The sequence below is a fragment of the Plectropomus leopardus genome, chromosome 19 (genome assembly GCF_026936395.1).
Source record: "Plectropomus leopardus strain MGB_pleo_1.0 chromosome 19, ASM2693639v1, whole genome shotgun sequence".
In the NCBI taxonomy this organism is placed as follows: Eukaryota; Metazoa; Chordata; class Actinopteri; order Perciformes; family Serranidae; genus Plectropomus; species Plectropomus leopardus.
In genome coordinates, this window is record NC_142194.1 from 3,682,171 (window position 1) to 3,698,614 (window position 16,444).

General features: G+C 40.3%; 1 protein-coding gene across 2 annotated transcripts in view; it reads left to right on the plus strand.

Moving 5' to 3' along the window:
• LOC121959005 (uncharacterized) overlaps window positions 1-15,619 on the plus strand; it is an 81,684-nt gene extending 66,065 nt beyond the window's left edge. For both annotated transcript variants that reach the window (XM_088070520.1, XM_088070519.1), the window contains exons 12-17: window positions 2,939-3,132; window positions 3,971-4,041; window positions 4,743-4,900; window positions 6,783-6,927; window positions 9,612-9,755; window positions 10,291-15,619. In XM_088070520.1, coding sequence (XP_087926646.1) covers window positions 2,939-3,132; window positions 3,971-4,041; window positions 4,743-4,900; window positions 6,783-6,927; window positions 9,612-9,755; window positions 10,291-10,566 — 988 coding nt within the window. In that variant the 3' untranslated portion in view covers window positions 10,567-15,619. The remainder of the gene's footprint in view (window positions 1-2,938; window positions 3,133-3,970; window positions 4,042-4,742; window positions 4,901-6,782; window positions 6,928-9,611; window positions 9,756-10,290) is intronic.
• The last annotated feature ends 825 nt before the right edge of the window (window positions 15,620-16,444 follow it).

A 16,444-nucleotide genomic window follows, 5' to 3' on the forward strand; every position in this document is an offset into this window, starting at 1 on the left:
TCTCTCCGTCTCGTCTCCACTTTGTCTCTGTGTAGATTGGGATTCAGGCAGGCCGGCAGTTACCAGGCAACAGGCTGCGTGCTCATTGGCTCCGTCTCTGCCTCCCGTTTCTCTCTCTGGCTCCTGCACGGGGTTAACTGCTGTTATGTACCGTTGGTTACTCATAGCGTGGTCTCGGGGGGGTTCGGCATCCAGCCATTTTTCTATTTTCGGGCTGAACTTTTGCATGGGTGCCGCCTGGTGAGGTAACAAGTGGAATTGCCGCGTTACCTCACCAGGCAGATGCAGAGACGCTCGGCGCTGTTGCCTAAAGCATCTATCATCTGGTAATGTGACAAATCCCTTTAAAAACACTAAGAGAGTGCACACTGTGCATTGTGAGGGATTATTTAGGCGAGAATGGGATTAGCACTGCTGTAGTAATGTGTATGTAAGTGATGCACAATACTAAATATACAGTAATATACAGTATATTCATATAAGAGGCCTTATTTATACTCTAAAAAAGAAGTTTATAAGGTTTTTAACAGAACAGATGAGATGAAATGCTGATGGATACACTAATAGTAACAACTGTAGAATACAAATAGAATACAAAAAGGTAATTAGACAGTAATTAAATAAATATGAAGTAAAAAGGGTCTTGTGCACAAGAATATATATCAAGATAAAAACAAAAATGGACAATAAAACATCTAAAAAATAGTAATAAAACAGAAATAAAAATACTAAAAAAAACATTTATATATGCAGTAATATAAAAGCAAAAATTGATGATGAAACATTTAAAAATGTTAGTAAAATAATAATAAATTAAATAAAACACATTTGAAATAAGAGAGGCTAGTAGACATGAACATACATTAAGTTAAAAAAAAATTAAAAATTAATGACAAAATATTCAAAAATGGGTTTAAAAGTTTTAGAATCAGTGATATACTAAATGAAAAGTATAGATGGGCAAATAGACAAGAATATACAGTCATTTGAAAGCAAAAATTGACAATAAACTGCTTAAAATGGCAATAAAACAGTTATAAAATCAGTGAAAACTAATATAAAAAGCAAAGCCTAATGGAAAAAAATAAAAGATGAAAAACAAAATTAAATGGATTTGGAAATATAACAAAAATTCTTCATCATCCAAATAAAAATATAAATGATAAAGAATCTTGTTTGGTTGGAAATACACACACACACACACACACACACACACACACACACACACACACACACACACCGTCATTACACATGAGAGCTCTTTGAAAGAAGTAAAGCTGCAGTCATCAGAATCCTCATTTTCAAAGATGGCACCTCGAGGCCCGTTCCTAATGAGCGATGTACTCCGAAACTTCAAATCCACCAGCAACAACTCTGAGCCTTAAAAAACTCACTTTAAAAAACAGAGTCTGGTAAAGAATATTATATTAAGAGACATGTCAACGCTCCAGTTTCTTTAAAATTAGGATTAAAGGATATGTCCTTTTATTTTAAGTCTTATTTTTGTTAGCTTTGTCCATCATCTCAGTGCAGATACTATGAGATTTAATTTTCTAATTCATCATTCACAGGAAAGCTTTGTACTCAGGGTCATTAGGTCAAAGATTTCTACTCAGCCAATGAAGTTTCTCGTATGTGAAAGTTAATTTATAATGTGATCATCTTGTGTCTTTGCCTGGAAAACTTTTCTCAGTGTTCCCACACGTGGTAACAAAGAAAAAAAACAATCAATATAAAATCCATTCTCTAAACATCAATGTGTGTGATGTTTATTGGAAATCTGTTAAGATAACTCATAAATTAATTTGGTGAATACAGTGTTGTTTTTACTGATAGAAATAGTCATCAAAACTATGAAAACATTGAAAATTATCCTTTAATTAATGACATACAAAAAGGCATTTAACTGCAGACGATCATAGCCATTTAACCCTTTAAAACCTGAGGAAACTGGTTTGATTCGTTCCAAAAACAGAAGGAGAAGGGAACAAGGAACTTCACTGGACATGGCCCAAAAATTAGCTAAAAAACTGTAACAATTTTTTTTATGTAAGATTATTAGACACAAATAATTTTTGAATATTTTTCCTTTTTTTGATGATTTTCAAATTATCCTCTCATCTTTTTTAAAAAAAAAAATTAAGTAATTTTCTTTTCACTTTTTACCAATTTATTGCAATGTGTGGGGCATTTCTTGCCTGGTTGGTCGTTGTCTTTTGTCCTCTCGTTTTTGAAAGAAATCAAATAATTAAATTATTTTTTAAAAACTGATATCAATCCAGGTTTAAAGCCAAAATTGCGATCGTGATCGGTATTTGATTGCTTGTGCAGCATTACTGTAAGGTTTTATCAGCACCATTCATCCTTTCTTGGTGAGTCTGTAAAGGCTGAATTTTTGTTGCAAACTCTCTCTCACCTCTGCGAGGCTTGAAGAGAAGAAGCAGTGCCGGAGATGCGTCTGCATTTCTTAAAGGAGGCGGCCCCCCTGGGGAAAGATGCCCCTGTTTTTCACCTCAAAGCTGGAACAAGAAAGACGGTGTCACTCTTCAACTGTGGTACTTTTTGATCAAGGAGAGCGGAGACTTGTGCTCCTCGGGAGAGCCGCAGCAGGAAAACACACAATTAAAGCTTTGAAGGCAGCTTCATTCACTCAGGTTTCTCCCCCCCTGAGATACATGAAGCTTTGTAAATGTCTTGTGCGAAAAAAAACCCGACAGCATCAGTGGACGTTGGACATTACTCATGTGCTCTGTATGAAAGCAAAAGTTTCCCAGTCAGCGTGTGAAAGCTCTCGTCCTGCGCAGTAACAAGCACAGAGTGAGAGGCAAATGGACAGGATGAATGATGATGTGTTTATCTGCTAATGAGACATGACACATAAGTGTTGATCACCACGGGATCTGTTTTTTATTTATTTATTTATTTTTTGTCTCCATAGCGACGAGGAAGAGCTGCGGAAGTCATTTTCGGAGCTCGGGGACAGCCTGTGTGACTCCACCGCCTCCAGATCGGTGAAGGGGGAGGGCAGCAGCGGGAAGAACCTGACGGACGACACGCAGCCGACCGGATTGCTGCTGTACAAGAACGGATTCCTCGTCCGCAAAGTCCACGCAGACTCGGACGGCAAGAGAAGTACGAATCCTCGGACACGTAGTTTTTACTCTCACCCAAAATTCAAAATTCACTCTTGCATTCAGAAAAAGCAAGTCAGTGTTGTCTCAAGGCCCATTTTCTATCTTTTGAGGTACTTTTGATCATCATTATCCGTCTTCCCATCAAAAAAGAAAAGTAGAAGTAACATTTTACAATTGAAGTTCAGCAAAACAGTTTTACATTACAATTTAGTCGAGCTGTGATACGATATAAAGTATGTATTTTCAGAATTATAATTTAAAAAAAAGTTTTAAATAAATGACAAGACAAAAGAAAACTGAAAAAGATATATAATTAAATTCAGGAAAAAGACAAATTAAATAAACTGTCATGGAGCTCTTTAATAAAACACAGCATTATGTTCTGCAGGTGGAGTGGACATGGACATGTAGACTTAAAAACGGCAAATTTTCTTTCACCCCGAAACAAAAAATACATTTTATCTTGAGTGACGAGTTCATGTTTTCTGGAGAGAAACACTGACATTTTTCAATTTTATTTTTTTTATTTTTTTTATTTTATTTTATTTTATTTTATTTTATTTTATTTTATTTTATTTATGTATTTATTTATTTATTCATGCATTAATTCATTCATGTATTTATTTATTCATTTTCAAAATTTTTGTTACATAAGTAAATTTTAATTTTTAATTTTAATCTTTTTAATGTTTTCATAATTTGCAGAGGGGTTTGTTGCATATGTCTATTTGTAACAAGTATATTGTAGGCAACTAGAATTAGTGTCCTCTACTCCACTTCTGTCTCAGTGTTTATGCTGTTGTGTGTATTTATGTCCACTTTTGTCCTCTCCGCAGCACCGAGAGGGAAGAGAGGCTGGAAGACCTTCTACGCCATCCTGAAAGGGCTCATTCTCTACCTGCAGAAGGTAAATCACTCACATCATATACCTGTACCAGTAAAAATGTCTTTGCACTTACCTTCACTTGTTCTGTTATCACTGCATTTCACATAAAGAAGGTTGCTTTTATTTTTAAGTCTTTGAGAAGCATTTTGCAACATCTAACACTTAATATTCATTATTCAACCTTTAAAACAACAGGTGACATCATCTCCATTAACACTGTAATTTGTAACAGAACACGAATCTTTAGATGCAAAATGCTCTTTTGTGACGAGTCACCTGCTTTCACATAATCCCCAAAAAACGTAACACCAAGCACTGATCCTATTTCCTGTTTATTTGTCTAAAACGTGCTCTGAAATCGCGTCCTGGCTTTAGTGTAGCCTCTGCCATCTTAACGGGCAACAGCGGCTCCAAAAAAGTGTCACCAAGTGAACATAAACAGATGAATTAAAACAGACGACATCACATAAAAGCAAGTCTGTAAAATGTGTTTGAAAAAGTCATTTAAAAGATGAAAAAATGCGCAGCGCTCTATACCTTTCGATCCATTGAGTTGTTTTTAGTCGAGCTGGTTTCTGTGCAGTACTGATGTTTTTCTGCATCTTTACTCTCTTGCTGCTACTTCAATAAAAGATGTTCTTAGTCAGCTCCCCGACTTTAATAAGTGTTAGGCCCCCTGGTGTTAATCATAGCATTCATCTCTTATTTATAACTGGTTCCAGGGGGAGTACAGGCCTGATAAACAGCTGTCTGAGGAGGACCTGAAGAACGCCGTCTCCATCCACCACTCTCTCGCCATGAAGGCTTCAGACTACAGCAAGAGGCCCAACGTCTTCTACCTGCGCACCGCCGACTGGAGGGTGTATCTCTTCCAGGCACCGTGAGTCCCGTTTAATGTTCCTCACTGAGCTGAAGTAATGTGCAGAGACCGCGCGGCTCTGCTGCAGAGAGCAGCGTGTGAGCGCGGACAGCTGCATCTGCAGCAGACCTGAAAATTCAGACCGTATCCAACCAGATAAAACTCGACTTTAACCACACCGAGCACAGATGGACTCCTGTCTTTTCTTCTGTCCGCCTGAGCCACGCTTCTTTCTCTCTGTCCAAAGTATGTGGACACCCCTCCTTGTCTATGTTTGCACACTTTTTGGTCCAGAAAAAAACAGCTCTATTGTTTATTGTTTATTGTTTATTGTTTATTATAAGGATCCCCATTAGATTAGTCAAAGGTGATGAAGAAAAGTGTTTAAAAAGGGGTGGCAGTTATTACAAAGTTATTAAAAAAAACCTCTAAAAATGTCCAGAAAACTATATTTATAACGATATAATTATATTTGTAAAGTTATGTTACAGAAAAAAAAAAAATTTGATTTTCTTAACACCTGTTAAGATAATCACACACATTTTTTCAGCACTTTCTCTGGCTTATTTCCCACTTATTTTAACTTTTTGCTTACTTTAAGGCCATATCTTGTTTAGTAGCTTGTTGTTTTCCACCTTGTTTTTGAAGAAATCAAAACAGTTTTGCTCAGTTTTAGAAGGGTTAACAAACTTTACTGTCAAAAATGACATTGGTGTTCAAAAACAGCATCTTATTTTTAATCATTAAAAATTACACCAAGCATCTTTTTCTGCATTATTACATACTTGTGCATATTGGACAACGTTTTTATATCGATACAGGTACACCTGTGATAGGACGATATCGGCTGATTTCATTTGCTAACTGTTATATCACTCAGGATCTAGAATCTGTATATTGTACTGGAAAATGATTATTTTTATTTAAGTCCTTGAAATAATTAAGTGGCTGTAAGACCTAATAACAAATGATTTAGTGGCTGATGTGTGAGTTATGTGAAAAGATGGATTTGCTCTGAAGCGTTTCCTCATCTGGTGTGGAAGAATTTGACCGGTCTGCACAGAGCTCGACCTAGACCCCACGAAACAATGGCTGTGAGCCAGACCTGAGCACCTGACATCAGTGTTTAACCTCAGTGATGCTTTTGTGTCTAAATGGGACCAAATCTCAGCAGCAGGTTTAACATCTGGTAGAAAGATTAAGCAGCAAACACTCCCCATAGTTTGGGATTGACACATTCACATATCACATGAGGGTAATATCATGCTGTCCACATACTTTTGGACATGTAGTGTATCTGTGGCTGGCTAATCACAGCTGAGCGCCTAACCTCAGCTAACGACAAGCGGTGCCAGCTGCTGCAGATGTGGCCCACGGTGCGCAGAACACATGCAGAGAGCACATGGATCGATTAACAGGATGTACTGTATATACTGTAGGTGGACGCTGAGAGGAGAGGTGGAGGTGTGCATGTGTGTGTTTTCAGGATCCAGGCACATGAGTGGCCACATGTTTCAGTCCCCAGGAGGACAGGCTCTGTGCTCCAGTTGCAGCTTGCATTTGTCCCAGATACTGTACCCCTCTCTGTGTGTCTCTTCATCTTTGTCTCTCTACCTCTCTCTCTGCCGCTCCCCGGGGATTCAAGCAAGGCTGTCTGATTCAATCTGATATTTCTCATGGGCCCCTAATGGGTCTGTTAGTGTAAAACCGGCCCTTTTCTCTCATGCATTAATTGGCTCCAAAATAATTTCTTTGTCAACAGCGAGGCTGCGTTCTCCGATAATTATCCCTTTGATGCTGAGAGCTAACCACGTGCTGATGTGTGTGTGTTCCTACTGTTTCAGATCTGTTTGTAATTGCTTTCTGTGTGTGTGCATGTGTGGGTGTGTTTTATACATCGCAGGAACGCAGAGCAGATGCAGTCTTGGATCACACGGATCAACACGGTGGCCGCCATGTTCTCAGCTCCTCCTTTCCCAGCAGCCATCGGCTCCCAGAAGAAGTTCAGCCGGCCGCTGCTGCCGGGGACGATGTCGAAGCTGTCGGAGGTATCTTAATGCGACAGATGTTTCATGTGGGGGCTTCTGCTTCAGTAGATGCACTAATACCACACAGTAAAAGTAGTGCATGTAAAAGCTCTGCATTAAAAATGTTACTTAAGGGGATAGTTCACCCAAAAATGAAAAGTCAGTCATTATGTACTCTGCATTATGCCGATGGAAATTTGGGTGAAGTTTTATAATCCTCAGAACACTGCCAGAGTTTCACAAAAAGGCATTGCATTCATCTCCCAAACAACTTAGCCACGTTCACGTTTGCGGGGAGCATGTAAACGCTGGTGTGCAGATACCACAAGCTCCTGCTGGTTTTTGCACGAGCATGCATACATACATCAGTACTTCCCAAATCTATGTATTTTCCCTAAAACAATACTATTTCAAATGCTTCTGCCTATCATTTGCATGCCCTGAGCATGTCTGAATATGCACGTGTATGCAGTCAAACAAGTGTGTCCAGGGACACTACTTGGTTGTTTATGAGACTTTTTGTATTGATAAAGTTTTAATAGTAATTTTTTTGTGAAATGCGTGTGTTTGGGAAGTACTGAGCAGATGACTGGATACACGAGATTATACTGTGTGAGTTGTGTGAAAGTTTGTAAACAGATATTTTAATGTAGTTTTGCTGTTATTATTGGATTCTTCGTTCATTGTTGAGTCTTCTTTATGAATTCAAGGTAAAGTGGTGAACATTTATTTTACATAGAAATTCTGCAATAGGGCTGCAGTGAAGGAAACTAATCCAAATGTGTGATTTTAGACGGTATGCCGGTATTGTGGAATCAACACAACAGCACATTAACACAACAGCGTCGACCTGTAGCGTGAAAAATGTCAAACGCGTCAGGCAGCAAACATTGAAATAATATGGCAACAACAAACTTTCACTGTCACTATATGACGACGGATCTCGTCGTCTGCAGAGTGAGGACCTCCCAAATCTTATGTTTTTCCAATTTGTGGACATTTTTGGTTGCTGTTCTTCTTTGAGGTCTCCTTGTGCTGCTTTTGAGGTCTCCTGGCAGTGGGTCACACACATAACACGTCATCAAAATGTCACATCTGTCCCGTCCCTGCTTTCTTAAAGGTGGCACAATCACAATCCACAATCCACAGTTATTCCTTTTACAGATAATGGCCTTCCTGCCTTTTACACGCAGTGTAAAAGAGGCTAATCTGTAGTCCTCGAGGGTCTGAACCCGGGCACAGTCCCTGTGAAATTCATCAGAGCAGCCGATGCAAAGCTTTGAAAATTAGAATAATGATCTGTTCTCTGCGGCCATTTTCAAAAGGAGTCAACACGTCATTTTTCACAACGTAATGGCAGTGTAATTAGAATTAAATTTTCATGAATAAACACTCCACTTAACACCGATGTAATATATCACGAGTGGTCACTAACGGTTGACGAGTGCAGGCGTTTCATTCCTCATGTAGATCTTTTGTGAAGTCAGAAGTGGAAACACATTCGGGATGTTTTACAGACCGAGACACTCAGGAAAAATGTGCTCAGCTTCTCAGAGCAGCTTCTATTAAAAGCCGATATGTTTCCTCCTAAAACAAGAGTGTTGATGGGGTGTCGTGGTGGGCTTTTTCCTTTTCCTATCACCTCTCTAATATCCACCTTTGAATAAACACAAAAATATCCCACAAAACTGTTTTTGAAACGAGCAAAATAAATCATAATAACAGGACACTGTCTTGTTATAACTGCACTGATCATTATTGTCATAGTGACAACAAAACACTGACACACATACGTCAGGGAATCATTAATAAACACTGGATATATTTGTAAAGGCTCAGTGTTGCAGGTTTTTTTCACTCAGACACACGAGTCAGAGATGAGTAAAGTCTAAAAACGATAGTCGGGTGCCCAAATGAACATTTAAAGTTTATCTTGCTGTAATCACAGTCCTTGTCCTGTGAAAACAACTTCTTTCAACGTTTATTTGAGGCCTCAAAAGTCTGAATCAGACAAATCAGGTGAGTATCTTTTGAAGTTACAGTTTTTTTGTGTGAAATTCCCTCTTTGTGTTTCTGCTCTGAGCCGCAGCGGAGAGATAGTGACACAGAAGGATTTTGGTACAAAAAGGAGATAACTTAAGTAGTCTAGCTCAGATCGTTGATGTCTCGTATTAACTTAAGATAAACTTTCTAAAATAGTTTTGAACAGAATAAGAACTCTGGACTTTGTCATTCATCACTGACGCACATCACTGAAAGAATTTCCGGGTCTTAGGAGTTTACCAGTATGAGATGAGACACACACAGACAGACTCTATAGACAATTCTTCATCCAGTTAAAAATGTTGTCAAAATAACCAAAATCTACAAAATGTGTTGTAAATAATGTTGCTTAAAACTGGATAAAACCTCAGTTTATCACAGTTTCTGGCAGACACAGGCAACTCTGACACATGCTCAAAGGAGATATGACGCCAACAGGTGACCTTGACCCTCATTGAGGAGACAGATTTGGTTTCGATTTGAGCATAGTAGGAAACATTTGGGTATAATCTTAATGCACAACTCAATATAAAAAGTTGGTTGAGTCGTTTCAGACATTTTAATGCAGAAAAAACATTTTCTTTTTTTTTTTTTAAAGAAGGCAGGTTTTTACTATTTCCCTCATCTCCCTCCTGATGTCAGTGTTGACTTTGTGTTTGCAGGAGGAGCAGATCAGATCCCATGAAGCTCGATTCAGAGCCCTCTCCACCGAGCTGGCCGAGCTGCGCTCCTACCCTCCTGATCGCAAGGTCAAAGGGCGCGAGCTGGAGGAGTACCGACAGCGAGACGAATATCTGGAGTTTGAGGTGAGCTGCACTCAGAGACAGAAATACATGAGAAAGGCAGTGAGGCATTAAAGGAGCCCTATTATGCTCATTTTCAGGATGATATTTGTATTTTGGAGGTGTGTTAGGTTTACATGCTTTAATGTTCAAAAATCAAATCATGTGTCTCATGCTGCCCTTTGCTGCAGCACCTCCGTCTGAAACTGTCCACGCTACTGCTTATGTCCCGCCTCCCAAGAAGCTCAGTTTGCTCTGATTGGCCAGCTGGCTCTCTCTATGCACATGCTATTCTACTTTTTACGTTGTGATGTCACCAAGTAACAGATAAAAACACTGAAACTCAAACGGCCTGTTTCAGGCAGCTCAGGAACAAAGAGAGCTCCTTTTGGCTTTGACTTTGGGCTTTATTACGTTGGAAACCTTTGATAAGCACGAAAAAACTTCACAAAACAATAAAGAAAAGGGAAAAAACCCAAAAAGCATAACAGGTCCCCTTTAAATCATTGTTACAGTGCTGCAGCGCTCTCAGTTTCTCTCTCTCTCTACACCTTGACAGAAAACACGGTACGGGACTTACGTCATGCTGCTGCGAGCCAAAATCCGGAGCGGTGAGGAGGACCTGTCTGTGTTCGAGTCCCAGCTGCTGGAGGACAACGGTCTGCAGCGGGCTCACTCCAGCCCCACGCTGCAGGACAGCAGCCAGGCGAGCCAGATCAGCCAGGCCAGCAGCGCCAGGGACGGAGGCACCAGCAGCAGAGCCAGCGGCTGCAGCAGCAGCAAACCGCGGCAGGAAGGCCAGAGACACAGCTACCGGCAGGCCGTCAAGAAGTGAGACGGGGCGGGGGCGCCGGGAGCGGCACAGCGTTGCACTGCCAGCGGCAGGTCGTCTCCCTGCATCGGTTTTTATTTGAGATCCAGGAGGGTTTGGAGCTCTGCTTGACGGGGGAGCAGGAGTGAGGGTCCACCCCACGCCCTCCCCCGAAACCACGACGCCCTACCCGGCACCCCAATCTTCTCATCGAACAGAGGAGGTGCAGATCCTGTGAGTGGCTGAGGAGCACCGGCGAGGGTGCAGGAGGTGGGAGGAGCGGCTGGGAGGTCACAGATCTGCAGAGACGAGGAGTCTTTGAGAGCTGGGTGCGGCCGCAGACTGAACTGTGCAGCGAGAAACAGAGAAGTGCGACAAGGACGTACATCCAGCATCCCTTCCTTTTTCTCCCCTTGTGTTCCTCCTCTCCGGCCACACCCTCCCACCCTTTATTTTCTTGACCTTTCGCTCAGTTTTTGGGACCAAACGTTTTAAAACATCACATTTTAGACGATTTGAAGCGCTGTAACCGTCACTGGACTTTATCACCGGGAGCCATTTACATTCCAGCTCCTTGTTTTTTGTCACCGCGGCGTTTTCACATTCCTCACAGGAGCCGGACGTCACAGCTCTCAGCTCACTGACGAGTCGGGATCAGTCTGGATCTACGGAGCGTGTCGAGGGTGAGGCCTCTTTTCTCTCGTCACTGACGGGCAGTTCGAGGCGTCAGCAGAACTCCTGATATGCAGCAAATGCATCTCATCTACATTTTTTATTTTTTATTTGCTCTACTTGAACAGGCGATCTCTTTCCCAGTTGCTTTGGCTTCTGTCCCGTGGTGTGCTTCTGTTCTCTTTCTTGGCCGAATGTTTTTCTCCAGTGATCCGCATGCCTGCATCCAGCACTGCTTCTTTTAGGCCTTTTTACTACTTTGAGGGCAGCAGACGTCGCTCTCCGGGGTCCTTTTTCGTTTTTTTCTCCTCATGCCGGTGCCGTAACCCAACATCTCCGTCTGTACCTATAGGCTCTCATTTATAAAACCCTATTTTAACACTCACCAGGCAGACCCTGAATGTTCTTGTTTTTTCAATATTTTTATGGTATTTTACAGTCGTTTGTTGATGTTGAACCTCCCGTGTATGTCACGTATATGAAGAAATATGATACTGAAAATGTAAAATATGTTAACCCATACTCTTTGTAAACATCCGGGATGTGTTGTGTGTATATATATATATAACACACCATCAGCTTATATTGTAGGTATATATATTTACAATATATTCAAACACACTATTGTGAAGATGCGTTAGGTGCACTCTTGTACGTCCTAAAAGCGCTACACGATAACTTTCTTTTTTCTTACATGGTGGTAATAATTCAGCACAATATGAGTATTATAGTATGTACCTATCAGAGATTAGTAAAGGGTGTTTGTGGCGGGATTACACACACACACACACACACACACACACACACACAAACACACAGGTGGTGGCGAAATAATGCTAATTGTGATTTCCGTGGTAACCCAAAGACAGCGCATGGCATGATTTCAAAGGGATCAGGGTTGTTGTCAGAGATGCATGAAAAAGGTGGAGAATGTATCGGAGAAAAAAAAGATTGATTTCGGAGGATGTGGGCGGCCTGGTTTAATGTTTCGGTAGCCATAAACGCCTCATAGCATTATAGCCATTCTCTACTCAGGCTTTAAAGTGACACCTTGAGCAGCTGCAGCGCCGGCGTCCGACCAGCAGGGGACTTTTTTTTCAGCCATAATCACACCTGCTGCACCTGCAGTGAATATGCATGGCCACTCACCTGACTGACAGGTGGGGGGCGGGTATCGCAGGGCTAAATGACACAACACCTGTTTGTATTAACTTTTCGGGGTCTGTTTGTTTGTTCGTCTCGCTGGATGTTGTGCGGCGTGTGCATGCTGCGACTGAGCTGTCGTGTCGTCTGACGCTTCCTCCGCCTCCTCATGTCGTTTTAACTCTTAATGTGAATTTGTTTTTGGGAAACTTGATTTAATATTCAGGCTCAGTGTTTTTTTTGCCTCTGGATCACGTTCTGCCTGCAGTTTTAGAGCTGAGACGATTCGTTGATTGACAGAAATGTTTTGTTTGACTCGCTTTTCAAGCAAAAAATGCAAAACATTCCCAGTTCAGGCTTCTTAAAGTTTCTTTCTTTGTCTTTGTGGCAGTAAACCTGAATGTCTGTGAACGGATGAAGCTATCCATAGATGTTTGTGATCGCAGTTTTTCACTGCTTACAACTAATGCTTACAATGAATCGATAATAGTGATGGGCGAAAAACACATCTTTTTGGTGGAGTATGTAGTGGATCAGTCTGTCAAGCAGCCGAGTTCTCGTGAATCCCAACTCGAGTCAAGACCTCCGCCAGCCGAAAAAGCAGCAGGCCACAAACCAATGTGTGACTTCACGATACCTGCGTCCATTATTTACACACTCTGTGATGCGGATTTGGAACAAATTCGCAAATATTTTTGTGTTTTTTGTTAGTTTGGCCAAACTTCTTGAAATCCGTCTGGATTTGCCAAAATAACGATTTGGTTTGGCAGTCTGAACGAAGCCTCAGCTGTAATGTGGGAACAACGTGGACGCTACAAAGGCGATGTGTTGAAAAACGGATCAGCTGAGCCATCAAATCTGATCGGGAACTCATTTTTCAGATTATTGTGACACCACATGAATGAAGAGGTAGCTGGGACGTCTGCCGCCGCCCCTCAAACAGATAATCGGTCACTGACGTGTTTGTAACAGCTTATTGAGCGCACACAGCTCACCTGCGTACAGGTGAGACGCAGGTGAGCGTCTGTATTTATGTAAACTCATACATGATGACTGGTGACCCGCTGAGGAGAAGTTTAGTCCAACGTGAACGTAATATTAAGGAAAAGATGACACTATATTCTGCAAAAAGTATCAAAACTCAAACGTTTTTTTATTGACTCGAAAGAGCCGATACTGTGGAAAGAGTCTTTCCGCCCATCACGAATCGATGATGTGGTTATTATCTTCATCTGTTTCTCCTCTCCTCCTCTGCTTGTCTCGTCTGCACTTCCTGTCTTTTTCTTCACCTCAGTCACTTTTCAGTTTGGTGTTTTTGTTTTTTTTGTTTTTTATAAAAAGGTTAATGTGAATATTGTTGCCATGGCTGACATCTTGTACCTTTCACCAGTGATAAAACTGGACATTACAGCTCTGTATTTATTGATAGTGTTTGACTCGGCTGTTTATAATGTGTAAACTGTCGCAGAGCAGCCAGACGCGAGCTGAGTGCCATTCACGGTGTTCGGAGGAGAAGGACGATGAGTTTCAGTACGATGAATCCCAATATTTCATATGTTTGAAGCACTTATCAGATTTTTATAATGGAAAGTTACATTTATTTTTAAGACTCTATCGTTTATTTTTATTTTTCACTAGAAATGATCTTTTTGTTTAACATTGTTATCACTGGATTTCACACATGGAGCATCTCTGACCGTACGATTTAAATCAGGCAACATGTGATTTATTATGCTGACACACGATGCATTTTGTCTCTGGCGTCATCCTCAGTCTCACGTTCTCTCACCGTAACACACTTACAGACACCTTTTCATGCTACGTTCACACGTTTCACAAGCTAAATGACGCTTTGAAAACTGAATGTTTTGACTTCTCTCAAAAACACGAGGAAAAAACGAAATGAGCAACTTAGCAAAAAAGAGATTTTACCAATTTGTTTTTAAAAAAGGGAGGGTTGTAGAAAAATGGGGAAAAAAGGCTGATAATATCTCTCTCTCTCTCTCTCTCTCTCTCTCTCTATATATATATATATATAGAGAGAGAGAGAGAGAGAGATATATATACACATGCATATATGTATGTGTATATACTTGCTTTTTTTTCAGGAACTTTTTTAGTATTGTTTTGCTAACTTCTGGGCCGTATCTTGGTCAGTAGCTTGTTTCTGAAAGAAGTCAAAACAACTTGCTCATGTTTCAAAGGGTTAACAGTAAAAAATGACATCACCGCACTAAAACAGTGAACTCAGCCTGCGATTTAATAAGTAAAACTTGCACCAAGCAGCGTCTTTTTTGCGTTGTGTTCCACAGAAAAAAATATTGGACAACATTTTTATACAGATATCAGCAAATATATCTGTAATAGTCCGATATCGGTTGATTTTATCTGCCGACTGATAAATCAGTCAGTCAAGTTTTTCCAGGCGCATGCTGAACTGTAAAATGATCATTTTTACGCGGTCCTGGTAATTATTACCTGGAGATAAAAACAGATGTGGTGTATTGTGGGCGCAGGCGGTCCTCTCTCCTGAGGATGTTTCAGGAAGGTTGTTCTTCCACCTTGACAAACTCTCCAAGGTCCTCCTCCTCCTCCTCCTCCTCCTCCTCCTCCTCCTCCTCCTCCTCCTCACCTCCTCTCTCGGTGTGTTGTCACCGCTCACTGACATCAAAGAGCAGCTGCGGGATCTCCATGGCACTGGTTAGCATGGAAATGGCTGGTTCCCCTGGTGACGGCTCTCTGATGCTCGAGTGAAAGTCACCCGGTGTTCTCGTGCGCTTTACGGCGGCAGAACACGTCGGTTACTAAAGCAGCAGTGCATGTCTGCTGTCCTTTAAAAACACTGCGTTCATTTCATTTCTGAATGTAAATAAAGCATGAGATATTACGGCCTGTTTTCATTTATACTAGAGTATTACACGAAGGGTTAATATTTAAGGTAGGTCAACTCTTTTTTTTTCTTGTCCTTGAGCTCATGGTCTTTTTTTAATTTTTTTATTTCTCTCAATGTGAATGAAGGATATATTTAACGCTGTCGTGTTTTAGAGCCAGCTCACGCGGATCTTTTTACATGTAGAGGTCTGATCTGATCGTCTCAGTGTTTTTTAGACGGTGCAGGTAAGGCAATGTTCACCTCGTGCTGCACACACAGTGAGCTCCACGTGTCACTGCCTTGTTCAAACTCACCAAGAAAATGTTGTCTGTGAGCTTCTCACTTCGGGAGGCGTCGAAGGTGAAAATAAAAGTGTTTTGAAAGCTTAAATGTGTCTCTGATCGTCATTGTGTGGAAGTACATTTACTCATTAACTCTTTGAATCCTGGAGGAACATCAAGTGTTTAAACCTAACCTTTAAAAAAAAAAGGAAAAAATGTCTAGGTAAATAAAAAAAGAAAGAAAGATGGTAGGGAAAGACTATTTCCATATATTTATAATAAATACTTATTTAAAATTATGTTACAAAATTTGGTTGATGTTTTAAGCAGTTTTTCCCAATTCTGTGTGCCTCGTGTTTTTTATTTTTTATTTTTATTTTTTTATTTATTTAACTTAATACTCTTGCCACTTTTGGGCAAATTTCTTCTTTGGTTTTCTCATTGCCTTTTTTTTTTTTTTTTTTTAAGGAATAGAGCCATTAGTTCAGGTTTCCTTTTTTTGACATTTTGTTTATTTGGTTTCTCTTAATAAAAGCTATTATACAGTCAGCTTCAGTTGGGTAATTTTACAGAGTAAACCATTTTCTATTTTCTTTAACAGTTTTAAAGCAACAACATAAAAACAAACAGGAAAATAAAATAAAATAAAAAAATAGCTCAGGTTTCAAAGGGTTAAATGGATTTTAGTATATTTCTGAGTTTAATTTAATACTTTTACAGCATATAAAATACACTGTTTTGAATGTTTGACTTTGTCAGTATATTTTTTAAATACTCTTTGTTAGTTAAAAACTCACCAAGGAAAATTGTCAGTGAGCTTCTCGCTTTGGGAGACATCAAAGGTGAAAATAAAAGTGTCTTGAAAGCTTAAATGTCTCTGACTGTCATTGTTGGAACGAAACAAAGTACATTTACTCATTAACTCTTTACTCAT